Source organism: Genypterus blacodes, unplaced genomic scaffold (genome assembly GCF_046128005.1).
Source record: "Genypterus blacodes isolate CSIRO-AG114 ecotype Tasmania unplaced genomic scaffold, CSIRO-AGI_Gbla_v1 ptg000019l_1, whole genome shotgun sequence".
NCBI lineage: Eukaryota > Metazoa > Chordata > Actinopteri > Ophidiiformes > Ophidiidae > Genypterus > Genypterus blacodes.
In genome coordinates this window covers 2,670,190-2,697,990 of record NW_027466832.1, presented here as the reverse complement: position 1 = coordinate 2,697,990, position 27,801 = coordinate 2,670,190, and the positions used below count along the sequence as shown (strand labels likewise).

The window sequence follows — 27,801 nt, the reverse complement described above, 5'->3', positions numbered from 1 at the left end:
AACCTATGCTATCTGGGAGCATACCATCATGTGTCCACTGTTGTAAAGGATCAAAGCCCTTTAAGACATTGTATGTGATAATGGGCTATAGAAGTAAAGTTGACTTGACTTAACATTGCACATAGTCTGTAATGCCTCATTAGAGCCCTTCATGAGGCAATTACCAAAGCCTTATTTAGCATTCCCTCGTAATCTTGTAGTTTGTCACTTAAATTTGAATGAAATGAATAAAATGAATTACAGAGTATCACCCAGCTCAACTTACAGAGTTGATGTCCGCAAAAACCCGAGGTAGTATCTTTAGGGGCTTTACTTGATGCTGACGATGGGGCGAAGGGGTCTTTACCACTGAACGGGTCCCCCAGGCCTTTTTTACTCTGAAATGGATCAATGTTATCACTCCCAAATGGCTGAAAGGGGTCACAGGGCTTGGAAGGGTCAGTGGCACTGGTCATGCTCACTGGTGTGTTCTTACCTGTGGAGATGAAAGACATTGGAGAAACAGAAGACAGAAATATCAATTAAGTGTTTATGTATATTTTCATATATTTCTCCAGTTTTAAAGGTTTCCAAACTAAATCCTGCCTTTAATTTTCCTTAAAATTAGGAAATAGGAAAAGGGGACTAATGTGCAATGTGAGGCTTCAAACATGACAGTGATGCAATCAAAATAAGAATTAAAGAATCTACAAATAAAACACAGAAGCCTGTTATTATGTAATGAAATTGATATTCTGGAAGAGTGATTGTGATCATGACACTCCCACAGCAGAAATCTCTCTTACACGAATCTACACTGTACGTGTAACTCAGTTTAGGCTGTTTCCTGCACGTCCTCGCAATTGAAAATCTGTGGGCATTGGATGTAGATTAGGGCTGGACTGATAGGTAAGTTTAAAAAATAAAATGTTCTTGAGTTATTTGTCTTGTGTGCATGTTTCCTGTCACCATCATGGAGACATGCAGACTGCAGTGTAGTGGTTAGGATTGTGCATAAGCAGGATCAAGCAATGTGACCAATTTTCATTCTCTGTATGAATGCATTCAGAAAGACATCCGATACAGCAGTAGTAGAGTGTATGCAGCACAAAATGGACTTTGGAAGTTTAGAACCCGATTCAGAAAGTCTGGTGGTCACAGGAAACTCCACCTCACATACAGCATGTAGCTCACATATGTAGAGCTCCCCTGAGATGTACCTGAGTCCCTAGGTAAGTTTTATGTCTATACAGAGGTGAACAAGTTTGGAATTAACACCAATTTAAAGGTGAAAAGGTAAACAGTCAGTTAAAAGGAAAGAAAAGCCTACAAACAGGGACTCTGGGACAGCACAACATAATTTCTGCCTAATGGCGTGAAAGGCAGGCTTTGAAGCTATGACAGGGTTCAAGACTAAAAGGGGGCAGTAACAAGCTTTCATGAATAAGGGAACATGCTTGTGTCTCAATCGACACATTTAATGTGATGCTGTTTATGGCTCACCCTCACCACACTTATCAGTATGTTGGTCCTATGATCAATTAAGGATAATGCTTAAAATTGCAGATAAATAGAAGTCTGCATTACATAATTAGTGATTAGATTACATTTGTATATCACGTAATTTGATTTGATATGTTCTGGACTAAATTACAGTGAGAAAAAATGTTGTCTAGTGGCATCAAAGGCACTACCGTTTGTGAAAGCCGCACAAGTTTCACCTTCCCTTGAGGCATGCTAGAGTAATTCAGACCTAAAAACAACATTTTACCCTTGATCACCCACACACTGCTACATCCTCCTATAGAAAAAACATACCCACAGTTGGCAAGCTCTGAAAAAAACAAGAGACAGCTCAAATCAAAATACTTGACAGGACACACCCAAAGGACCAAAACCGAAAGTAACACTGTACAATATAAGGAACCATTTTGAATTGTTACTTGGTAAATCAGCAAGTCGGGTTTCTACCCACATTACCAAACGTTGGTTCACCACCTGACCAAAGTGAGCAACATTCATGCTATAATCTAGAGATTTATGTTTTTATTTGTAGTCGTAAATAGCAACAGGGCAAATTGTAATTCAATGAAAATGAATTATGGGGGATTGTTATTTGTGGAGCATTAATAATATTTACATTTACATTAAGTAAACTTCTATAATACTAACCCTGTACATTTCCATACAACACACACAAAGATCTAGTCTATAGAGAACAGGAGGTTTCAGTATATTCTGTTATCTTAGATTGAGCTAAAAGCATAACTGTAAATTATCTGAGTGTGTGGCTGCAAAACAGTACAGTGTACAGTATGAAGATGCCAATGACTGAAATGTAAACGTTATTTGTCTGAGTGTAACATGTCTGCAAATTAGCCGACATTTGAAAGATTTTAACAAATTTGCATTTCTTAGCTCTGCCTAATAATTTGCATTTGTACATGCTTTCATAGAGTTCAATCGGTTCTCTGAAAAACTTATGCTGACACTCATTTTGCAAGCCTGAAAGACCAAACTGTTTAACCCAATTAATATACTTCTAAATATGACAAGACACAATGTGACATTAATGGTGAGTTGAAGCTGACGCTGGCTGAGCATCGTGGGAATATTCAATGCACATCATACTGTTTATGTAGGTGTTAAACCACAAGACAAGTCAAACCCTTCTCATGCACCATAGCCGTGTCCTTTTGGCCCTTACTCAGAGAACCTTATCCAGACCTGACCTAGCCTGAACCTTTCACAGTCCATGCTGAGAAGAATTGCAAGCTTGGCAATACGTTTTTTCCTCTTTCAGTAAATTGCATGCACAGTTGCACACACACTTGAGTAACCACAATCATGAACTCCACCCATTTAAAAATAACTTACCATAATAGTAGCATCTGATTTTCAAGTCTATAACGCACGGGCAACATTCAGAAAATGCCTTACTGGAAACTAGCATAACAGCCACAATGTGCCAGAATAATGCAGAATCATTAAAAAATAGTGTGAGAGACATAATCTATTAGGTAATCAGAATTAGAGACACAACATACAACAGAGAAAAAGCGTTGGTGAAGGAGAATGAGATCACATGTAATAGAGAATAAAAAATGTGAGTTTTGCACAGGTAACTATGCAGTTACACACACACACACACACACACACACACACACACACACAAACACACACACACACACACACACACACACACACACACACACACACACACACACACACACACACACACAAACACACACACACACACACACACACACCAAAGAGACACTTAAGAGAGAGGAAGCAAGTTAGGGTGTGGCTGCTAACAACAACCATGCAAACCGCAGGTCATTGCTCATACAACATCTTCAGAGGAACATATCAGTTGTTCCATATCAGCCACACCCAACTGGAAACCAGAAAACAGTCCCCCCTCATCCTCTGTAAACACATTGACATATCAACAATTAAATTGAGTTAGGGTTGGCTATTCATTACTTGTTGTAAGGTGAATATATATACGTATATATATATATATATATATATATATATATATATATATATCAATAGTAATCATAGAATTAACAAAGGTTACATTTATAATCAGGGCACTGGCACTGGCACTCAAGTGACTGAGACAGCTGGTGGCCGTCACGATGTGGGGCAGAGTAACATACAGGTGTCAAAAAGTTGAGAAGGGTGACCTGAGTTCAATCTACAAGACCACATTTCAACACTGCAACATTTGGGAACAGAGCCAAATGGAGGCAAATATTCTTTGCTGTCAGAATGTCTGCAGTTTCTTCCTTAGATCACTGATTATTACATAAGTGCTGATTAGATTGTATTGTTGTTGTGTAACACAGATGCTAGATGAGAACGCCTCAGATCAACACAGGAGGAAAGGGGGTCCAGTCCTCACACAGACCAGAGGACCAGAGCCAGTGCAAGTAGACAATACTCACAAGGCACATAGTGATTGATTGATGACATCATGCCCACTCTCTATCAACCGATTAGAGACTAAATTATCACTAGCAACAAATATATTTATCTTATCGAGTCAGATAAACGAGAACACTAAACAACAATAATAATAATATCACGTTGCCGAGTTTGGAGATTCCACCCGCCTTCCCCGCTACTATTGGCTGCCGTCGTTGGACCAAGTGCGGGACTTCCGGGTTTTACATTGTTGAAGAAATGCAAGTTAAGCTTTACATTGAGCAAAAGTAAGACAACTACACAATATTTGAGGCATTTAAGTTGGTTGAGTTGGTTGAGTTGGTTGAGTTGAGCACAGAGCTAAAATATCTACTGTCTCAAGAGAAATGATTTCAAACTACAAAATAACCAACAAGAATCCTGTGCATTGTCATCGATATATGATATGGAAGCTTGTATATGACCTAGGAACAGTGTGCATCAATCTAGATGTTTTCCATCGCATAGCTTGGCACAGATGAGGCTTTGATCTGTTCTGTGCCTACAAATACATGATTTCCTGTTTACAGAGCAGAGGTTAAAGGGACAGGTTGAAGGGAAGGCAACACAAATACAGTACATTTAAACACTGTGTACAGCTGTTACAACTTCTTAATTTTCCAACTTATGTATGTAGAATAGTTTAGCTTGAGCATCAAGGAAGGCATCCCCCTCTTCATCTGCCCGAAGCACAAATCCTACGCCCTTTATAGGTGGTTGTAAGTATTAAAACTTGCACCTTAATAAAGACGCAGACTGAAAGTAATTCATGGCTGTGTTTACTGTACCTAAAGTTACTTGTGTCCTGTGATGGAAAATTAAACAGAACGCAAACACAAACAAACGCGGCATAGTTAAGTGAAGCATTATTACAATTAGCACTGGGAATTATTGCAACTCAAACAGTCCAGTAGATGGTGATAATACAACACTTATGGATGCCAAATGCCGTAGTACTCAAAAGAAGAAGAAGAAGATGGGACGAGGCCAGATGCAGGTGCAACTAACGAAGCGGAAGGCGGATCTCATTATTTTCAGCAACATGGCTGGCTAAGAGCTGTGTTTGTCCAGTGCCATTGTTCTTGTAATGGATGTATTGCAGTTATCAGATCAGCTGCGAGGCCTTCAGGCAAGGCAACCATCCAAAACATCCTCAGCTGAATCTTGTAAGTGGTTGTAAAGAGTCTCTCGTCAGAAGGACGAAACCCTTCGCTTGTGCGCCCCTGCAATGTTACTGATTTCATTCTCAAATCAAGATACTTGACAGGACAACACCCAAAGGACATTAAGACACCTTCCCTTATTTGCACGTGTTCTTCCAAGGCAGAGAAGTTTCATGCAGAATAATTGCTGACACTTAAGTAAACTCAACGGAATACATAATGAATCACACTTATAATGTCCCCGCTTGTTATTTCCTCCCATAAAAGCATAAAAATAATGGAGAGAAGCGCACCTTGCATCGAGTCACAGAGCAAACATGCTAACTGTTCCTCCAGGCCCCTTTACCTGTTTGATACATAACGTGGATTTTAGAGCTGAGTGCATCAAGTCTGCCTTCCAGACCGGCGTAAAATGCTCAGTATATCTGGCTCTGGGAGTCCAAGAACGTGGTCTGTCAATCCAAGAGCAGAATTTATTTATCAGCCCTCACACTCAAAATGTCTGTGCTTGCACTTAGATCTGTGCTGCTTGTGCTCAAACCGTGTGTTGTCTACTCTTGATAGCTGTCATGCTTGGGGTGCATTTCCTTTGCTTCTGAGTGTCCCTTTAATATAAAGCAGTTTCCATATTTTACTGTATTAGCTATATATATAGCGCTGCTATAGGCTATAGGCTGGTTTGGTAACCATGTGACGATGGCCGATGTGGACCGCCAAAATCAAAGCTCGGCAGCAATCATTTCATTGGTCAAAGAAACTCCTGCCATCCTATTGGCTGGGGTTTTTTTTGACAGTGTTGTCACACCATCGATCCAAGCCCACAGAAAAAAATCTGAGTGCAGACAACATCTGGTTTGAGCCAAGCAGCGTGAATCAAAGCGCAGGGAAAGACATTTTTAGCATGTGGAGCTGAGTTTTAAGTGTAAGCAGAGACATTTTGAGTGCCAGGGCTGGTAAACAAATACATTCTGCTCTTGGATTATTATACGACTGTCTCCCCATAATTAAACAGGTTTAATCTATTAGCCCAAAATTAACGTCTATTCTACTAAGATAGCATCTAATTACGCATTCATCGAATGTGCCCGCCTTCTAATCGCATTTAGAGTCAGAATGAGATTTAAAAAGGTGCAGTTGAATGGTGGAATGTGGAATGTGGAATGTGGAATTCTAAACTCAGTGCCACTGAAATACAAATACTTTAAATCAATGAAGTAAAAAAAATCTTAACCAGAAGAACTACAATAAAACCAGAAGAACTATTGGCAGATACTTATGCATGGACTTGTACATACATACAGTATATTATTCTCAACCCTGCTTGGTGAACAACCACTGTCAAACAATCTAACCATGGTGAGCTACATGGACTGTTGGATTTAGTTTCCACAGCATAAGAAACTTAAACAGCAATAAGATAGAGCTAAAATCAATGCGCTCTATCCTGCAACTCAGCATTAAAGTATACAATTGTATACAAGTAGACGCAAAGCAGAATTGGTGTTTGTACAATATTACATCTCAAATCCCTTTAATCCCACACTGACACTCACCACTGGGTGGTTTGGGTCTTGGAGGAACACTTTTCTTCGGTGGCAGAGCTGGTGTGTCGTTCTTCCTGCTGAAAGGGTCTTCAGCAAACGCAGGCTGGAAGGAAAGTAACAATGATTTGAGAGGTGCTTTAGTCAACCAGAGTTCATAGCCGTCTTCTAGTGTAGTGGAATGGTCCAAGTAAGGTGAATTGCAAGAGCTAAATATGCAAATAGATTCTTCTCAGAACATGTGAAGGTTTCCAAAATCCAAATCCAAGAATTTCAAATGACTGATAAAATGAATTAAATTAAATCACTTAATCTAAAACGTGTCAAAGAGCATAGCTTAGTATATCGCAATGTTCACCATTCTGGATAGAGGGTGGTTTGAAAGGGGAGTCAAGAAGCCAATTTTATTAAATTGGAGAACCTCCTCTTAACAGGGGAAGTCGATTGAGGCACCATTTTCCTGATGTTTGCTCTTACATCTGGCCAGATACATTTTGCGAGAAAAAGATGTCACAGCTATATACGTATAAGAATTCATGAAGGACTAGGCAAGAAGATATGTGTGACAAAAGTGGCCTTAATAGAAAACACTGAAGCAAAAGGAGCCATTGGCAGCCAGAAAACGTTTTTTTATCAGATGGATGAAATACTGGAAAGGATTTTTCCCTTGACTTTGCACAAAACTGTCAATGAAAACATGACGTTTGTAATGCTGACTTCCAGGATGAAATAGTAAAACCTTTAATAACAACATTTGAAGACATAATAACAGCTTTAAGGCCCTACATATTAACTTATCTGTCAATTCATAATTCCTAGACTAATGGAAACATGAGATACTTCTTATTGTCTCATTATAGTATTCTGGACCAATATTGGCTCCCAGTACCTTTTGGTAATCAGGTAGCCAGCTGGCTCTGCCTTCAAATGGGTCTCTGGGCTTGGACATGTGGCTGAAGTCTGCAAATCCCCCACTGCTGTTACTGCTACTGCTGAACGAGTTGCTGCCAAATGGATCCAAAGTGCCAAACAGGTCTGAAAATAAGACAATAACAAAAGTTATTCCATTTAGAGTATGTCAAAGCTGGGACAAAACTTTATCATGACCCCAAAGACAGTCTACTGAAATATCAAAGTCCATGTCTGGGATAAACGCAATAAAATGATCTCTCTGTGTCTGAACAGAAAACAACGAAGAGAAAAGAAAGTGCAGAAAAATGTCACATTCAAAAGAACCTGCATGATAAGAAGCATTCACCTGTTTCATGCATCAGATGTGCATTTTATGGACATATTGTTGGTCCAGGCACTGTGTGTGTGTGTGCACAGGTATGCCTGCATGTGTCTGTGTGCGTTCATTGATTAAATTCTTGAAAGACAAACTGATACCTAACCAACACCCGAAGTAGGTATGAAAATTACCATAACAAATCTGCCTGATTATATACTTGTCATTGACCTTGTTGTTGTTGTTGGAAAGTCAAGACGTCTGGAGGATGTGGTGAAAAGAGAAGAGAAGGAGAAGACCCCCCGTCCTTATTGACTGCTTGTCCGACCCACTCCACTTCAGAAACTGTCGGCAGAGCAGACCACAAGTAGTAAATTCAAAATCCATATCATTGTGTCATAACTTGACACAATTATACGTCACAGTTCATATCTCAACTCCATCATTTTGTTTCCTCTGAGTGGTTATGATGAAAATGTACAGCACTGTTTAAGATGCTGTGTGAATGCTTCGTCTCACACCTACAATCAAGACACACAACTATTTCATTCAATCACTTTTCTGTACTAAAACATACAACACATTTAGAGAAGATGTTTACTCCACTAAACTTAAGGCCTGTTCATTTCCTGCCTCTCACTGCTCAAGTCATTATCTACTTACATAGGTTAGAATATAGGTTAGATATTAGGGATATTTCCTCCATTGCTGTTTACTGAGGCATTAGTCTCTACATGCAGAGGTAAGTGCTGTACATAGTTATATATTATTAAGAAAGTATCCCTGAAATGAAATAGTGTTAAGTAAGATACGCCTCTACCCCCCTTAACACAATCAATCTAAAGAGATCGAAAGCTACAGTAGAAGAATGAACACAGACACATATATACTACTATAATACATTCTTATTCAAACTCACTTTACAAATGCAAATGCTAGTCCAGGCCACCATCACCGAATGTGGTGAAGCTGTTAGTTTAGAGACAAAACTTGGTACCAAATTGGCATGGTAACCTCAGCCAAAGTAAACAGCGACTGTGGAATTCCAGCTGAGCCACAGTGAGTATGTGTTTGTAAGGATAGATTAATATTCTGAAGCAAATGAAAGAGTCATTCCTGCACTCAAGTATAGAACAAACAGCTGACTGAAAGGTGACGGTTCAGTGCAGTGACTGACATCGGTCGATCACAGTTCATTCGAAACGGGTGTGCCACCACAGAAAGGACCTTTATCATCAATATGATCTTCACAAAAAAACAGTTGCTTGCACTTGCAATCCAACATCAGAGCAAAGCCTTTAATAGATCAATAGATGGTTAAAAAGATCTCCCTTCACAGTTAGAAGACTGTTAGAAACCATAAGCACCAACAAAACCTGTGTCAAGGTCAAATAAGATGATGTGAGGGAATAGAGAAAACACAATACCTGATACTTTGGGTTTTGGAGTGTTAGCAGAGAATGGGTCTGTGGCTATAAAGTGACTGGTTTGCTACAGAGGGCAGGAGACAAGAAAAAGATTTGAAGACAAAATACAATGTAAACAGAAAATTCATTCAAATTACTGCTGAAATCATGATCAAATTGTAATAAGAATCCCAATCAATTCTGTCAAGAATGCCGTGCAGATTTTATTTTAAACCCCTTTATTTTTTCCTTATTTTGATATATTGCAGCCATCCACAGAATAATTTAATTTCTTCCTCATTAATATACACTCATGTTCTGTCAGACTGCATGGGGAGGGTCACTGTATCTCTCCAGAGATGAAGAATTGGGTTCAATTATAGGTCCACTGAATCCTGTCCTGAATCCATTGTTGTCTGATGTTGTGATGGAAAATGAATCTTAAACTCAACCCAAGGTCTTATATTTTTGAGGGGATTATCATCAAAGAACCTTATGTATGTTAATCTGTTCATCTTTCCCTTGATTGTGAAAAACATCCTCACAATAAAAACAATTGCATACTTTGTTTATATAGAATATGGTGTTTAGATTTATGACAATAAGACCAAATTAAACCTTTTTAGAGAAAGGCTGTAATGTATCAAAAGCCCTGGAAATAAGAAAAGAAAAAGGAAGAAAGCAAAGGAAAGGTTAGAAAATGTAGAGCATCAACTACCTTGGAAGGTAACGTGGCACTTTTGTTGAAGGCGTCCGGTGTGGTAAATGGATCTGTCTTTGTGGTCTTCTTGAAGAAATCTTCTGACGAGGTCTTGAATGGATCCGTCTCTTTGAATGGGTCGCCATCAAAAGGATCTGGATGATTGACAGTAATTTAAGTTTAAACAATATAGAAATGGGCAGAGGTATTAAATTTGTCCGATGCACAAAAATGCTGTTGTGTAAGTTGTTATGTACAGTGCACCACCTCTTCACTTCATCAATCTGCATTTCGTTGCTTTTAAAGTGACAGGCAGTGACAATAAAGTTGAATCTAATCAACATCGAGAGAGAACTGCTGAAGAAAAATGTGTATTTTAGAGTTTGACTGCAATGTTTCAGAAGGAGACATAAGCCTTACTTTCTGAATAAACTGTATATTTACCATTGTTGACCATATTTCAAGTCTAATATTTTTGTGTGTGTGTCACTTTATAGAGAAAATAATATATATATATTTTTTTTATGATATCTTATCTTACCACAGCTCCCAATAGTTAGCATGGGTGAAATAAAGAGAACAAAGTGCAATATGGCGACTAATAAAGTGTAAAATTAACTTAAATTAGTTAAGTAATTATTTAAGTTAAGTTATTTAATATTCTAGTCAACTCTAGATCCCAAAATAATAATATCCCAAAAAGAATATTGTTCGAAATCCATTTTGTTCAAATGAATATTTTGCAACATACAGTATATACAGTATGTGGCAAAAGGTTTTGGTGAAGCTTTCACTGTTCCTACTGTGAGACATGGAGGATGTTCAGTGGTTCATTCTTTGGTGCTTAGCTTTGTCTTCAGACGGTAACAAGCCACACAAAGTCTCAATGGCGTGTTTGTGGTGCGCAGGCACGTGTTCAAGTGTGTAGAAAACAAGCAATTAAGGGATCAAAACATTTATCTACAGAGCCACTTGAGGTCAAAAACTGCATTGGGTAATTTTAAGGAATTACAAAATATTTGAGAAATTAAAGTTTAACATTTAAGAAAAGAATACAAAGTCAACCTGAAATGAGGCAAGGCACAGAATACACAAGCAATAACAGGTTCTACAGGCATGGAATGTTGGAAATGGGCTCAGGAAAGTCACTATGACCATTTCTGTCACTGGTCTTCATCTATTGGGAGTGCTGTGAGCAGAGACGTGAAACTTCTTCTGGGTTCATACTAAAGGGGAGTTGGGCATTGTGAAGAGACAAGTGTGCACGTTATTGCTTTCCACACCTGTAGTCGGTTCAGCAGCTCCATATTTGTGGCCCTTCATATATGTGTCAGCTGACCATGTAAATGATCTTAAGTTATGTAAGCTTAAAAGTAAAAAGAAGAGTGAGAGAAAGTGTGTCTTTTCACCAAGTAAATACCTGTGGATGCTGCTGGCTGCTTTGCAAATGGGTCATTTTGGAAAGGGTCACCTACAGGAAGGGAACCAAGTAAAGGGGTGAAAGAGGAACAAGAGATAATAAAGGGATACACAACAGTGAGAGAGCATCTATCTAGCTTTCATTCCATAAAGACAGACTTGGATTAACTGCATCAATATAGACTTATGGAACTTCTGCTGAAACATGGCTCCATTGTTGTATTATGTAGGATGGACAAAAAGAGGAAAATAGAAGAAGAACCTTTAAAGGGGTCTGTTTTGAAGGGGTCCTCAGAGTGGAACGGGTCGGTATGAAGCTCCTGTGGCTGGCTATTAAACACAGATGGCTTCACTTTGAATGGATCTTCCTATGGACATAGAGAGACAGAACACCAATATTATTGCGGATTTATTGTGATAGAAGCGTTGTTTTCCATTTCTGTTCGCTATACCAACATCTAAATTAGGTGCAGTGTTTTCAAAATAAATGCCAATAGCATGTAGCTAGTCAGTAGCGTCAATCATCACACCTTAAGGTATCATCTTACATCAAAAACATTTAATTTAAGCAGCTTTTATTGGACAATTATGGGGAGCTAAACTCTACACTGTTTCCATTAAATTACTATGATGGAAATAAAGCTTGTTTTTCTCATCCTTCAATATTAAGATTAAAGGTGAACAGGATGTAGCTTTCCAGCATCTAGTTCCCGGTCTCTGGGAATTGTTAATGATTATATCCTGCTACTCTTGATAAATCCTTGCTTTGCCCCGTTACTTTCTGTCAAGTATAGACATAAGGCTTTATGTCCTATGTAACCAATAATCTGCAAAGTTTGTTTCCCTTATAGTTTTGCAAATTACTTCTTTACTGACTGGACACAAATTCTAAATCAATATAAAGATCACCAGATATAGATCAAATGTTTGGATAAAATGTTACGTTAATGAATTAAGTATGGCTACAGTAAGAACAAATCTATGAAATGTTATCAGCTATACTGTCCATAAAAAAACAGAGGTGTGAAGAAGAAGAGTCTGACCTGTGCTGTCCTCAACATGGCGGGAAATCCTCCATTCTCTCTGTCGCTGAAACCCTCACTCATGTCAGCCAGGTTGGTCATGCTACCTCCATGGGTTCCATTCAAGGTGTTGTTGTACTGCTCAATGCATTTGGATACTTCCTGTTGGCTGTCCTGGATTTGCGACAATTTACTGCGAGCCTGCAGACACACATAAACACAGTTAAGTGACTCCCAGATACATACTGTTTTGTTGTGTATAATATGGTAAAATGGTATTCCAGATTGGTGGTAGTGTATTTTAAATCTACTCAAGCTGACCAAAGCTGACATTCTATGTGTAGGGGGAAACTACAAACACACACACACACACATATCCACATACCCACACACCCACATGGTGATTTGGTCCAACACATCTATCTCACATTTGACTCTAATCCTCAGGTTTCTCTGTACTACCTGGTTGATCTCATCCTGTGTTGCTTTCAGCGACTTGATGATGGTTTCCAGTTGGATCTTGCCAGCAGCCAGATTTTGCTCCAACTGGTTCTCCTCCTGCTGTAGCCGGCCCAGGTCAGCCTTGGCTCGGCTCAGCTCCTCTTCTTGGCTCTGCAGGTCTGACTCCTGGGAGTGAATCTGACTTTGTAAGGTGGAGATCTGGAGCCCCAGCAGTCACCACAGGGAACAGAAATGATACAAGACCAAAATGAAATAATATCAGAAATACTACAAACAATAGAGCCTCTTCTCACCAGATGCTATAATTTTACCATCAGACTGAAACTTGTGCATGACAGTGCGTTTCTGGAATAGCTTACTTGATATGCAAATGACAAAATACAGTAAATCCAATTTCAATGCAAAGACTAAAAGAGGCCATTAGTTCATTATTGAATGAAAGAAGATGATTGCATGACACAACCTGTACTTGGTAAAGTCTGCTGCTGTGTTTGATGTTCTACACCCCCTTGTGTTTTGAGGCTGTATTGGTGCTTGTAGCGTACCATCTCAAGTGTTACAATTCCTCAACTCTGGGCTCAGTTTGGTGGGCTGTGCAGTGTGGTGTAGTGGAAGAAATATTTGCAGCTCTCACATTCAGCTTTTTAGCACATTTATACTGAAATCCTAATTGGAAGCCCATATGGTGATGATTAGAGGAGCCAAGCTGAGTGATGTTCCCACAACTGACTTTCTGCTGAGAAATGTTTTCTCTAGTACAAACCAACTGGTGTAATCTGTCTCTTACAAAGTTCACAGTGACAGTATAAAGTGATTTAAGGTTTGATAATGGCATCACTCAGTCAGTTTATTCTTGTTCCTGCAGTGAAAGATGATAATCATTTTTCTTTTCCTCACCATCTGAGATTCTTCTTGGCACTTGATCCGAACTTCATTCAGCATGTCCTCTAATTTGTGTTTTTGCTGGTCCATCTCATCAAGACGGTCCTGGGCATCCTGTTTCTGAGCCTCCAGCTCCTGCAGGCTTGCTGTCTCTCTGTCCAGGTCATTCTGCATGTCCTAGAACCGAAATAAAAACCCTTGATAACAAGCATCCGCAAGACTTCATGATAGAATTCATTTCAATTCAACGTTATTCATATAGCGCCAAATCACAACAAATGTTATCTCCAGGCACTTTACATACAGAGCATTTAGAGAAGCCCAACAAACCTCAGACAGAGCCAGGCTCTAGGTAGGCGGCCATCTGCCAGCTGTTTCAATTTCAATCTACTTGTACCTCATATTGCCTATTTTACCTCAGGGTCTACATATAAAGTTTAACAACAAAAATAATAATACAACCTTCCTTCTTTCTCGCTATCTCCTTTCGACCCTCTTTCTGTATAAAAAAAGATCTCCAAAATATCCCATAACTGTACGTAAAAGGTTTGCTTCAATAAAAACAAATAGCAATTGACGGTGTTAATTGATAAATAATAAGAGAAGTCAAAGCTTTTGAGCAAATGCTCATCGCCCATTGGTGAATTACTTATGAAGCTGCACTGATGAATGTCAGAGTGAAACAGATTACAACAGAAAAATGTTGTTCATGAGGTAATAACACTGTGCCATACTTTTAACAACTCTGTTGTCATTATATTAACCTTCTACTTGCAAAATAGGGCAGCAAAAATGTAACTGGAGAAGCCGATAACTGGCCAGTGTATAGATGGGCTCGACATATTCTGATCTTTAATACCTCATTCAGGCATGTTGCAAAACATAAAGTCTACATCCTTTTTCTAGATAATTTGGCTTGAAACTTAAATATGATGCGAAAATGGGATGCTTGTTTTCATGAATATTGTGGTCAACTTTAAGTCATGAGTCAGAAATTAAATTGAGGAATTCTAGATATAACAGACGTTAATTTCTACATCTCTGAATGATTTGTATCATCCATGAAGCTCATGAAGTTAAAGCTCACCTGCACCTCTGCAGTCTTGTGTCTGACCGCTTCCTCTGTCTCCCTGATGTCCTGCTCCAGAGTATACTTCTCCCTGACACACAAACACAAACACACACACAAATAAGTATGGTAACAGAAAACAAAAGCACTCTGTAATGGCGATGCAACTCTTCTGCACACACATCACACAAACACATAATTGTAACGTGCGTCCCTTAATTCAAATGCAAATTGTTCAATTGCCATGCAATTGTTCAATCACCATGCCTTTAACTAGGCTCATTTTAACTACTCAGGGCTTTCCTTTTTTAGCTGTTTTTTTTTTAAACAAATGCTGCGTGTGTCACTGTTCATTCAAAAAATAAAAAACAGTTTCCTCTGGATAAAAGCAAGAGTTCCAGTGCAGCATGAATAATAATTGGTGGAGAAAATAGTTAACACTTGACTTCACCATGTTGGTGGTGGCAGTGTTGTTGCTTAACTCTGTGCTCAAACATGGAATCAAAGCAGTACAAAATCCTTAGCTGAACTTACTACAGCCCCTTGCTGGAGTGGGCATGGCACAGGGAAAACTAAATTACTGGTTAAACACTACGTAGAACATTTTGTGTAGCGGTCTGGTCCTGCACATCAAACCAACATGGCAGCCCCAAGCTCTCCAGCAGATGTTTAGACTCAAACTATAGGACACGAATGAGCCCCAGAAAAGTAAGGTTGTATGCTAAATATGTAACCCAGAAGTGGAGGCATCACCCAGACAGTAATCAGAGATGAGATGAGACGAGATTCAGGTGTTACAGCAGCATACAGACAAAATAAACTAAACACCAAATATAGAAAAGGAACAGTAGGAAAGAAATCAGCTAGAATAAAAATACAGGAAGCCTATTCTCTGATCTCCACAGACTTATATCTGATCACTTCTACTTTTAAATGTTTTTTGTTTTTCTATTTAAGGGAGAGACAATGCAAATTAATCAACATTTAGAACAAATGTAAAAGCACCATCTGTAGTTCCCTGCCAGATGCTAAAAAGGGACGTATATATAAAATCACGACATTATGAATTGATACCAAATAGAAACAGGAGATCAGAACTCAATATCCTGCCCTAATTGCAAAATAATTTGGCTAAAGACAGTCAAATTTAAGGCACAGATTAAAGCAGCATTTCAAGCAGCATTTTAAAGTTAAAAATAAACTGGTGTTAATAGTAGTTTAGTTATCTCAGGCACATACTGAGACTCTTTAGAGGGTATTATGTCAGATGTGTCACATCTTGTTTTCTCTAATAAACCCTCTCCACAATAAACTAAAGCAATCCTTCGCACATTATCCCATCTGTACTTAATACAGTATGGTATTCAAGACAAACTGGTGTACTGTCATTACTGTCATGTTCCTGAAGTGCTTCCACAGGTACTATGTGTTACCTCTGCAGCTGGGCAATCTCTTGAGTGATATCATCCAACTCCTTGATGCCAGAAAACTCCCCTGAACCCACCGAACTACAGCTGTCCTGTAGATAGTGACGGAGAGACAGCCAGACAGAGAGAGCGAGTGAATGACAAATACAAGTGAGAGCAAATGAGAACCCAAAAGAGAAATAAGAGTTAAGGAGAAAGCGAGAAAAGGTAGGAGAGCAAAGTAATTTTTTGTTGATGGAGTAAGTGGAATAATAAGATGGCACCAACCAAGCTGTAGTGCATCCTGTCACAAGTAGGAGAAAGAGAGAAAAGGCAAATAGAGGCAAGGGGAGAAACCACTGGTCAACAAGAGGGGCGGGACAGCGGATTGGAATCAATATATGGGAGCCAGGTCACCAACATCTGTGTCACAACCACATGGATCAATTCTGCAGAAGTATTTGTAGGTGATGCTAAGGGCACTGTTACACTCTACAAAATTATTTTCACAGACCTAGTATTACCTGGGGACCTCATGATGGTGATCTTAAATCATTTCGAAAGTTTCTTCACTTATGCCACCCATACCAAACCGTACTGTTAATAATCTTTTAAATGAGCATGGCACATGAAATTTTTCAAATCATGCTCTTTCAGGAAACTGTAGGAGCAACAACTTCACCAATGGTGAGTGTATATGTGTAATGTCTTTCTAGAAGGGGGCGTAAAGTAGTGCACACTGGTGCCAAACCTAAAAGGCGATGTTTCAAGTGTATCCAGTCCTTTGAATTTGATCTGTGAATCCAAGAGAAATACACTTGTTTAGCCAGTGGAAATGCTACTTTACAAAAAACAGATGGGAGTCATTTCTATTTAACATGAGGTCCCTAAGTATTAGTAGACTACTAAACTCACATTACATTTTGACAAAGTGGTGAATAAATATGTCACTGTTGACACAAGAACTGCAATGTCTCAAAATTGGAAACTAAAATTGTTATTCAAAACGAATCCTGGCTATAAATGAATAGAACAGTCTTCCAAAAGTGAACTTTCCCCTCATCAGCAGACCATAGATCAAGATGACATCCTGTCACACAGTAACAAGTTGTGCTGTATTGGAAAGGAGAAACGCTGTCAAATGCTTTCTGGGAATCCGGATTCGTCAGGGCAACGATGGAAAGCATTTGTAGGTTAACTTGGTACTGTGTTACCTACCCCCAATTTTAACATTGTCACCTGGGAAAATGGGAAAGAAGTAAACCTCTTGTGAGAGGAGTGGGCCAAAATCCCTCCTGAGATGTGTGCCAGAGCTGCCTGGTAACCAACAACAAGAAACGTCTGACCTCTGTGCTTACCAACCAGGGTTTCTCCACCAAATACTAAGTCACCAAATACTAAGTCAAGGTGTCAGCTGTCACTGTTTCAGACTCAATAAAGCCATCTTTAGTGGCACCATACTAGGGCCAAACCATGATCATGTAGGCCCTTAAACACCAGGCCATATCATGAGAGCAACTGATTGCTGTATATGTTTGTCATGGTAGCAATTAGAGATCATCACATAATCATCTGGAGTAGCTCCTTGCTCTGCGCTGAAGGCTGTTATTTACTGCCACGCACAGCAGAGATGTATTTTACATGATCGAGGTGTGCAAGGTAAGGTTTTATCACCCCCATGATGTGGACACTCTTCAGCCTTGCTCACAGGTTATGATCGCCTTTGCTTAATGAGATGGATATCCAAACAGTATACTGTATAAGAGTAAAAATAGAGAATAGCAGTCCTCTATCTCATATTATAGTCATCAAAGGAAAGCAAATAAAAGAAATGAAGTGTATACATAGATGCCCTATAGGCCACCTTCACATTTGTGTTTTCGATGAAAAGGCTAATGAACAGGATGTTCAACAGACAAATTACATCTTTATGTCATTAAAACACTAAAGCAGGGGAAAGAGAGGGAGAGTACTGGAGAGAGGAGGAGGAGAGGCACTCACCCTTCTCATCTCAGACAGTGCAGCCATCTCTGATCCCACTGGGGTCATGTAGCCTGACATACTCTGCATCCATAAACAAACAACTCCATTATTGTCAGTAATAACCAAAGTATTTCTAACTCCAGGTGTGACACCAATTGTATACATCCTTTCTGTGTCCCAGACTTCTAGCATCGACTAGGTTGTTACTGTTCCATTAACGTGTAAACTAGGCTTTTGACATAATTTAAGTGATAATAAAACTTGAGCAAACAAGCATTTTACCAGCTTACTGTCATATAATCATAGGAAAGACATTGAAAACAATATGAAGTAAATCAAATGCAAACTATTTCAATAAGTCCAAAGGCAACTACTGATAATGACAATTTAGCTGTACTGCTGATTTAGCTATGACTTTTGCCATGATAGCGTCTCTAATGCTTGACGAATGTGTTAAAATCAATGCAATTTATTCATTACTCTAAATAAAACTCTTACCAAACCCAATGTCTGTACACCTATTACCAACACATTACATTTCACAATATCAATATCACTCAGCTTCATTGCTTATCTCTGGTAAATCTGCACTGTTTCCTTGTATGAACTGAATCTGCATGTGCTTACTGGCACAGGGGTGCCTCTCTCTGAGGGGGGGATCATGTCAGCAGTGAGGGCCTGCGGGGGGTCGATGCCCTTGCTGACTTTCTGCTGGATGAAATACATGGCGAGGGAAAACTGCTCCCGTGTCAGCTTGCCAATCTGTCTGGTGTCGGCCAGAGCCCTACAGAAAAAAGCAGACACAATTAAAAGAGCAGATGATGCCGTTATCCAGCAGTTTTTCTCAAAGAGGGACCACAAACAATTGCTCATAATAATCAATGAATTAGGCGAGAAATGAGTTCTTACCAAATATGGGCAAGGACATTCTGTGATAGTCCAGATTGTATGAAAATGTCTTTGACCTCCTGACCACTGACAAAACCATCCATATCAGCATCTGTCTTCAGGAAGATGTCGTCATAGCGACCACGGTCTGACGTTGGGACCACCCAGGTCAGTGAATGCTGAGACACAGAGAGGGAGAGTAAAGCAATGCACCAGCAAGCTTTATAGATGTGATAAGAAAAAATAAAGACTAACTGAATAATTGGCTCACATCCACAAATCCACATCAATAACAAAGAACCAACAACAAAAAGCATAACTGATAGGGTTTGCTTAACTACATTTTGACCTGTCACATCATGACATATAAAAAGATGTCACTGATGACACGTGTTTACCTGTCCAGATTTGAGACTGTGTTTGGGAGACAGGCTGCCAGTACTGTTGAGTGAGTTCATGCTACCATGGGAAGGAGTGGAGCGTAGCGAATCTTTGGGAGGTGGAGGGCTAGCAGGCAGTCCGGTTACCGAGCTAGCCACTGAACCCAGACTCTTCTTCCTCTTAGATATAGGGATGAGGGATGAGGGGAGGAGTGTAGGAACTGGCTCCTTCTCCAAGGCCCGGTATACCAGGTGCATTGCCTAGGGAACACATCCTGGTTATAACACATACTTACTGGCTGGTTAAAGCATTATGTTATGTTCCTGCCAATCATGCAGATCAATAATACACTCACCACTGCAAACTCGTCTTTGTCAAGATGACCGTCCTTGTCAATGTCACTGAGGTCCCACACCTTTAACAATTAAAAACACATGACATCACCATGACAGTGTTTCCCCTATCATTATATCGGCAAGGTGCCCCGCTTGCATACTTTTCATTGACATTGGTTGCTATTTGAAAGGAGTTCAAGCACGCAAACAAAACTGATAGTAAGCTAACGTTGTAATAGTGATGTGTCCGCAAATCATCCACTCATGAAATTTTTTTGAGTGACATAATGTAGCCTGTTGTAAGCTGCCGAAATGTCAAATTTTGTTATTGACAGCCTTGAATTTATCAGGCTACTAAAGTTACCTGATAAATTGTGAACACTGATCTATCTCTGATTATCCTTTGTGCAATTATACAGTAGTTGTAGTTTTGAGGGACTTGCAGTTGACCGGAAGGGATTAGTTCAATGGTACAGAGCCTAGCGCACAACAATCTCTGATCTGAGTCAAGTCTAATCATTGGTTACAGTATACTGAGTGGGGCAAGCATAAGGAAAACGTAATAGAGTGTTTCTGCATCTGGCTTGTCGGACATGCGTGGATGGTTAAAGCGTACCTTCATTCAGGAAATTTGGTGCTTTTATAAATTTATTATGGGTCTACTGGAAATGTAACCTGCTGGGTCAAAAATATATAAACAGCAATGCTAATATTTGGTTAAATGTCCCATGGCTATTTTCATCTTAATTTGGTACTCTTGGTAGCCACAAGCTTCTGCTAAGCGTCTGGTTGAATCTTTAACCACTCCTCTTGACAGAATTGGTGCAGTTCAGCTAAATTTGTCGGCTTTCTGACATGGATTTGTTTCTTCAGCACTGTCCAGATGTTCTCGATGGGGTTTAAGTCAGGACTTTTGTGAGGCCATTCTAAAACCTTAATTCTAGCCTGATTTAACTATTCCTTTATAACTTTTAATGTATGTTTGGAGTGTGTATGTCAACTTTTGACCACAACTGTAGCTTCTATGCGACTTCAGGTACGCCCTGTCTGAACAAGTAATCAGTTTAAATAAGAGTGTGTCTTCAATGCCAAATTAAGGATAAATCAATCCTGTGTTCCCCATGCCTAAAAATAAAATTAAATAGATACAGTATAAAAATAATATAAATCTAAAAATATAATTATTGACTTATCTAAATCAGGATCAAATAATTGGAATATAAATTATCACCAGTTCATTAATTCTTTAATATGTTTTCTCTTATGGAGTAAGATAAACGAGGGTGTTGAACTGTAAAAGATAACAATATCTCCTCGAAGCTAAAGTGGGATAAGGATGCCGTTTCCGTTATTCGGCCAGGGACGGTCCTTACAAAACTTTTATATAAGATTTTTTGGTGTATTCTGTCTTTCAATGTTACAGTGCACCGACCATTGAAATTATAGATTGTTGTGAAATTATTATACAAATGTAAGATATATTCCATAATATAAGTATGTGAGGTCATAAATACATGGCAAGTAATACACATACCTTCCCGAGGACATCCAGAGGTAGCTTGGAGTTGATTAGGACTGGTTTGACCTTATCTCCTGATAAAAGTCCATTGACTGGAGCCAAACTTTCAAATATCCCATCAAATTTACTCTTCTCCTCAGGCTACAAAAGAACACACACAAACACAGGTTATTGCAAAACCTTAATCTTACATTTCTTGGTAGGACCCCCTGTTGACACACTGTGGCCCTGGCTTTGTGTGGCTTTTAGCTGCCTTACAGCAGGGGTTTCCTACCCAGACATTTTGTTTTCACTGCTTTCACCTGGTATTTCATTGGAATACACAGTGAAAGCAATGATTACATGGGAAAATAGAAAACTCAATGGATGGGACCAACACAAGACAGAGTTGGAGAAGACTGCCTGAAAATGATGTTTATTCTCATTATGAATGGTGTCAAATCATCAAGCAAAACATTGATTGATTGATTTGACAGCCAAAAGCCTGAAATTAATATCTACCTTTGCCAACATATTTGGTCATTAAACTCTGAAAAGGGGGAATGTCACACAATTGTGGAATGTTTAATCCTGTAGCTTGGGACAATGTTGCCAAAATCTATGAAGAGGGTGGGGAGAATATGAAAGATATGAAATCAAGCTGACTGGTCTACTGAACAGCAAATTCACCTGTGTGAGTGTATGGGATGGGATCGGATTGGGGATGGGGATGGATCACGTATTGTGCTGCACAGAGAAAGTGTGTGTGTGTGTGTGTGCGTGTGCGTGTGTGTGTGTGTGTGTGTGTGTCCTTACACACCCTGACAGCCCAGTGTAATTCGCTGGAGGCAGAAGAGGATGTGCAGCTGAGAGACGGGCTGTTGGTGTCCTTCTACAAACAGAGAAACACATATGGCTGACATATTCAGTTTACAGGTCTGTCGTTTCTTATGTCACCCTGAACTTTTGACACAAGGAAGCACAGCATGTAAATAACATGATGAACAGAACTGGTTGTATTAACATTGGTGAAGCACGTAAAATATCTGTCAGTTTTCCATGTTTACCTCTAAACATTGTAGGGATTTTCACGTTAGGTGGATATGTTCATTAGTGAGTGGAGCTGTACTCACAAACTTGGGAGGAGGGACTGTAATGTTGAGGCTGGACATGCTGACTTCCTGGCCACTTTGAGCAGATGCCACCAGCCGCAGAGCTATGTAAAAACCCTGTGTGTGTGTGGAGGGGGGGTGGGGGAGAGAGAGAGAGAGAGAGAGAGAGAGAGAGAGAGAGAGAGAGAGAGAGCATGTTAAACAGCCTAGTAACTTAACTGCTGCTTTACCCCAAACACATTTCTGTCATTTTGAGTTTCCCATCCCTTTCTAGAGACAAGAGACTCAAGACACACAGGATCATGATTAAAACAAGACATTTTTTAGCTTTGTAAACACACTGGGATATTCCACATCGCTGGAAAAGCAGCCTTATATGATCCCTACCTGTTTGTCCAGATATCCTTTGCCATCAGGATCAGCCAAATCCCAGATCTGTAACATAAAGACACAAGCCGTTTCAGGGTAAGGGAGCCGGGTGGTTAGAGAAAGATTCCAAAGTCTGTCACAAAGTGCCTTCAACAAAGACTCCAGGGGCCGATGACCTGTCATGGTGATTATAGTCTGTATATTATTACTGGTTTTAGGCTCTGTGATCTAGGTGAGACCAACAGTACTGAAATAACAACACATGATCTTCCTGTGATGACCAACATGAATTGAGAAGGTGAAAGCAGTTTAAACTTGCCACATGTATTGACTGCCAATTAGTGTATACAGTATGTTCTAGATTGTTTCTGGGGCCTCTTTGAACAGGCTGCAGCTTGGGTCTTGCCTAATATGTACACTCCTGCTTCTCCATGCTTCACATATTTCTAAACATGGCTCCTATGTCAGGCACTGGAAGGACTTCTGGATGTGTACAACTTCCACTATATGCAGATGCTACATCCCATGGAGGGGCTCGTCTTGCCATGGCACTTCATCCATCTGTTCTTAATCCAGATGCTGCGCCGTACCACAGTGTTTCCTCCGGGCCAGTGCAGAGAATCATCTCCCTGTATTGCATTGGCCAGCTCACTGTACCGACAGGGTATCTGATAAGAGGCAGGTTGGTGATGTCATCCCCACGAGAAGGGAAAATATCCTGAATGTCCTTGGCACCTGTTAATACCCTCTACTTGGGCTTGCAGACACATCTGTTTACTTCCGCTGTACAGACAGGAACGCAAACACCACTAAGCACAATCCTTAAGCGCCCCACACTGGTCAGAAGAGGCCATCACACCACTCCGAGGCTTATGCACCTGGGACACCTGGGACATCTGGGGCATCTTCAGCCAAGACTTGTCATTACAGACTATATCACTTTCTTCATAAATTCCACTTTACCAGCCAAAACAATAAAGAAATATTCAAAGACGAAACCCCAGATTACTCACAAAATTAAACAGACTGAACGAGAAGCATAAAGCCTCCAGGCATGAAGACTCTGGTGCTCTCAGGATGGCAATAATAGTAATGGTAAAAATGAGATTATGAAAGCATAAATGAAATTCGAGGACAAACTAGAGCATGAATATGGCAAATTACAATACCAGTTCAGGTAGGCACAACAACATCACCAATGACTGCATCAGCCCCCCACCCACCAAAGACTGTTAGCCATCCCCAAACTCAGAGGACTCTATGTTGTCTCCATCTCCTCCTGCTATCAAAGAATTGTCCAACCCCTCCTTCTGCATTGCTCCACCTGCATTTTTAACAACCTTTCACAACACAACAGTAGAGCCATTACATGCATTGCTACCATCATAGCACAGGACACCACACACTGCCGCTCCAAGTGCTGGTATAGGACCCTGAGGCGCAGAAGCTCCTGCTTTGGCAAAAGTGCGCCCTTCTGTAAAACTGTTCTGTTCCCATGTTGTGTCGCCTGATGTTGTGTCGCCTGATGTTGTGTGTTGTTTATGTGTTCATATCTGTCTGTTATCATGGTACAAGTGTGATACGGTGCAGAGGAAAGTAATTTCCCTTCTTTGATAACACCAAAATCAAAACCAATCAGGCCAAGACCACATGCAGTGACATCACTTTCTGTAAAAGATATGTCAATTCAAATGATCAAATATTTTATCTTCATATCAAATCCCTTCTCCATGTGCAAAAGTAAACATTTATACAGATTCCTTCCTAATGGAAGTACTCATCCCAAGGCCAACATTTGATTTAAGGAACATGTATTAGCTGTTTTTATAAGTCACAAAAGTGGGACTGAAATCCTTTACCCTACTTAGTTACCACAGATGTGTTCACAGTAGAGGGCTCATAGTGCGGGGGTCTGATGGGACTATCAATAGCATTAAGCTCATGTAAAATGACTTCCCAGGACCCCCAATACAGCAACTAACTCATTATGGTGAAACACTGAATGTGTTTAACATAATGTTTCATCTGACATTTCAGCCACTGATACTTCTGACAAGCTCGTCAGCTGATGACCTATGAATTTGGTAAGTACAGCAAAAATCATTTGTCTGTTAGCTAAACTATTCTGGTCATCTAACCACAACCTCTAAGATGCTGGAACTGAATGAGCCCCTTTATCGTTTAGATCTGCTGTCCTGTAAACACACACAGCACTGTGATCGTAATCATACAGGTATTTCCAACAGTGATTATTGCGCTGTGACTGTTGTATTCACCAAATTGGCATGATCCAATTCACAGAATACAAACATACATATGCACACACTCACAAATACATACAGACACACACACACACACACACACACACACACACACACACACACACACACACACACACACACACACACACACACACACACACACACACACACACACACACACACACACACACACAGCATTTGTCAAAACCCACCTTTCCTAAGGTAAGGTCAGGAAGTCCAGACCTTTTTAAGAACAAGGCAGCTTCTGTCGGTCCGACTCTCCCTGTATTACCAGGATCCACCTTGAAACACACATGAATACATTTAATGAGGTTTAAATGTTTTGTTTTGATTCCTGTCTGAACCCTCAGAATGACTTTATACTGCACAGAGAGAAAAAGGTGTTACATCATCTTACCTGTCTGTAAAAGTTCTCATATACAGGGTTCCCACTCGACACCTATGAGAGAGGGATAATATTGTTATATATTATTATATATTACGATCATTTGGCAGACGCTTTTATCGAAAGCGACTTACATCAGAATCAGCTGTGTAGTCCCTTGAATTCTAAACTACAGTTGAATTAAACCACATGGAAGTGTCACCAGTCCACTTCAGATGGTTGCGCCCTGACAGGGTTTGACCTACTTAAAAGAGCATGAGTAGCACATTTCCTCAAGAGCATGTAAAGCTCAGTTGGTAGAGTGTTAGATTTGTTATTGGGACAACCATGGGATGACAACAATAATTCCCCACCAGCTTCACAACAAAGTGCTGATCATTAAGGTGCAGTCTCCATATCGACCTGAGTTATCAACTCCATCTGTACGATTGCCGAGAATTAAGGTTTGCGGGTTTGAATAGATTTTGTGATAACAAAACCTTGCGAACCCTGTTTGCACCCTGTGCAAACCAGCCACAGCTGGGTTCACCAGCCACACCCTGAAGACACATCAAATGACTCCCACACCATCAGAGCCCGGTTTGCACAAGATGCATTTTCTACAGAACCACATTCCCTTGCTTGGGACTGTCAGTCTTCGAATCCCAGCCCTGGCTTGCGCGGCATTTTTGACAAACCAGAGACACGAGTCATAGAAGCTCTCTCTGCTGACTTTTCACATTTCTTTGCAATAGCGATTACAATTAGGGTTAGGGGGCACTCACATGTTGCAAAAGCTCTGCCGGCCCTTGAGTCTATCTCAGGACACCTAAATTACACACAATTACAGAATTCAGGCTATATCCTCCTGTCCCTGCCCAGAGCAATAACCACAATCCTATAAACGTGTAAACAGACAGTATTCCAAAGTTTTCTTCTCCTACAGGAGGATTCTTTGGCTTTGCTACAGACTAGTGCATCTTCATGAGTTATGCCTCCATCATAGCAGGATTTGTTAAATTCCCTGCCAGTTTGTGGAGTTGGAGGGTAACACCTCCAGTTTTGGAGCAACTGCCTCAAAACATAAACCAACAACAGAACACATGCCTCTACTCGATTATTGTCAGGAAAGTGTGTGTTATCAAGGGCTGGTTGTGGCTGGATGAGGGATGTAACAGCAAACCTAAGGTACATGTTTGGGTGTAGCCCAGATGAATCAGGGAACAGCAACACAGAAGCTTTTACCAATCCTGTTAAGAGCCATTCCAGCTGCTTTTCTTTTCAAGAATCTGTATGTGAAACATGTTTGATGTTGGTAACAGATTGTGTCTTAGATATTCAACTTGTGTATTGACGTTTCCCTCCTTTCTTTCACTTGTACGTGTATCTGTATGTGTTGTCTGTATTAGTCTGACTCATCAGCTACAACACAGATGTACATGGATGCTTGTTGTGTTTATGGCTGTGGTTATGCTGTCACGGCGGACAAAAGATAAATAACATCATTCATCATGCATCAGCAGCAGCATCATCATCATCATCATGAACACACTTTCATTATGGTGCACAAACGTCCGGGGCAGCGGAATGCAGCACAGGCTGCAGCCCAGGTCGCTGACATTAGCCTGGACAGCAGCCGGCTAGCATTCCATGTTAGCCTCACGAGCGTTTCTCCCCATCTTCACCACCACTGCACGGATTCAAGGCTCAGCTACATAGGAATTGCTAACTTAGCGACTCAACTTTATCAACGTTTCGAAAGCTTCGTCGGTTTTACACATAACACTACACACTGTGCCTCTGTTGTCGGTTAGCTTGAAAATCATAAATATGGAAGTGACTAATGTTGTGTTGTTCAGCTAGCTAGCTAAACAGCTAGCGGCAGCTGCGGCTAACAGACCGTGTATCTAACGGTACTGCAATAGGCCTCATACGTCCAGCTAACTGACTTACATGTAGGTGTAGCTGCAATTCACGGCGAGGTGATACCTTGTTTAAACTAAGACTGAAAACCAATGCAATTGTTATCAGTATGCCGTGTGTTGATTTCGCTTAGGTGAAACTGTAAGTGTTTAAACATAAACGCTACATCTTTACCTGGGTGAGAGATGTGAGAGCTGCCATCTTCCCTGTTGCTGCGGGAACGCACACACCCTCCCACCATGAGCCAGCACTCCCCCTAGCGGGCAATGTGTTGAATTACGACAGATACATTCCCACGTAGCACAAAAACAACTAGATAGATAGATAGATAGATAGATAGATAGATAGATAGATAGATAGAAAGATAGATAGATAGATAGATAGATAGATAGATAGATAGATAGATAGATAGAT

At 40.2% G+C, this 27,801-nt stretch overlaps 1 protein-coding gene across 1 annotated transcript in view; it reads right to left on the bottom strand.

Annotated features, from left to right (window-relative positions):
- The window catches only part of LOC142991452 (epidermal growth factor receptor substrate 15-like 1), a 35,959-nt gene extending 8,352 nt beyond the window's left edge, over nucleotides 1-27,607 (bottom strand). The window contains exons 1-24 of the mRNA XM_076141616.1: nucleotides 27,562-27,607; nucleotides 25,498-25,539; nucleotides 25,292-25,381; nucleotides 22,837-22,884; nucleotides 22,471-22,566; nucleotides 22,158-22,229; nucleotides 21,374-21,499; nucleotides 19,860-19,919; nucleotides 19,522-19,764; nucleotides 19,145-19,302; nucleotides 18,863-19,019; nucleotides 18,254-18,316; nucleotides 16,280-16,365; nucleotides 14,865-14,937; nucleotides 13,793-13,954; nucleotides 12,896-13,093; nucleotides 12,455-12,634; nucleotides 11,674-11,779; nucleotides 11,413-11,463; nucleotides 10,011-10,147; nucleotides 9,314-9,377; nucleotides 7,548-7,693; nucleotides 6,671-6,764; nucleotides 314-475 (exon numbers count right to left, since the gene is read on the bottom strand). Coding sequence (XP_075997731.1) covers nucleotides 314-475; nucleotides 6,671-6,764; nucleotides 7,548-7,693; nucleotides 9,314-9,377; nucleotides 10,011-10,147; nucleotides 11,413-11,463; nucleotides 11,674-11,779; nucleotides 12,455-12,634; nucleotides 12,896-13,093; nucleotides 13,793-13,954; nucleotides 14,865-14,937; nucleotides 16,280-16,365; nucleotides 18,254-18,316; nucleotides 18,863-19,019; nucleotides 19,145-19,302; nucleotides 19,522-19,764; nucleotides 19,860-19,919; nucleotides 21,374-21,499; nucleotides 22,158-22,229; nucleotides 22,471-22,566; nucleotides 22,837-22,884; nucleotides 25,292-25,381; nucleotides 25,498-25,539; nucleotides 27,562-27,588 — 2,641 coding nt within the window. The 5' untranslated portion in view covers nucleotides 27,589-27,607. The remainder of the gene's footprint in view (nucleotides 1-313; nucleotides 476-6,670; nucleotides 6,765-7,547; nucleotides 7,694-9,313; nucleotides 9,378-10,010; nucleotides 10,148-11,412; nucleotides 11,464-11,673; nucleotides 11,780-12,454; nucleotides 12,635-12,895; nucleotides 13,094-13,792; nucleotides 13,955-14,864; nucleotides 14,938-16,279; nucleotides 16,366-18,253; nucleotides 18,317-18,862; nucleotides 19,020-19,144; nucleotides 19,303-19,521; nucleotides 19,765-19,859; nucleotides 19,920-21,373; nucleotides 21,500-22,157; nucleotides 22,230-22,470; nucleotides 22,567-22,836; nucleotides 22,885-25,291; nucleotides 25,382-25,497; nucleotides 25,540-27,561) is intronic.
- Between the last annotated feature and the right edge of the window lie 194 nt (nucleotides 27,608-27,801).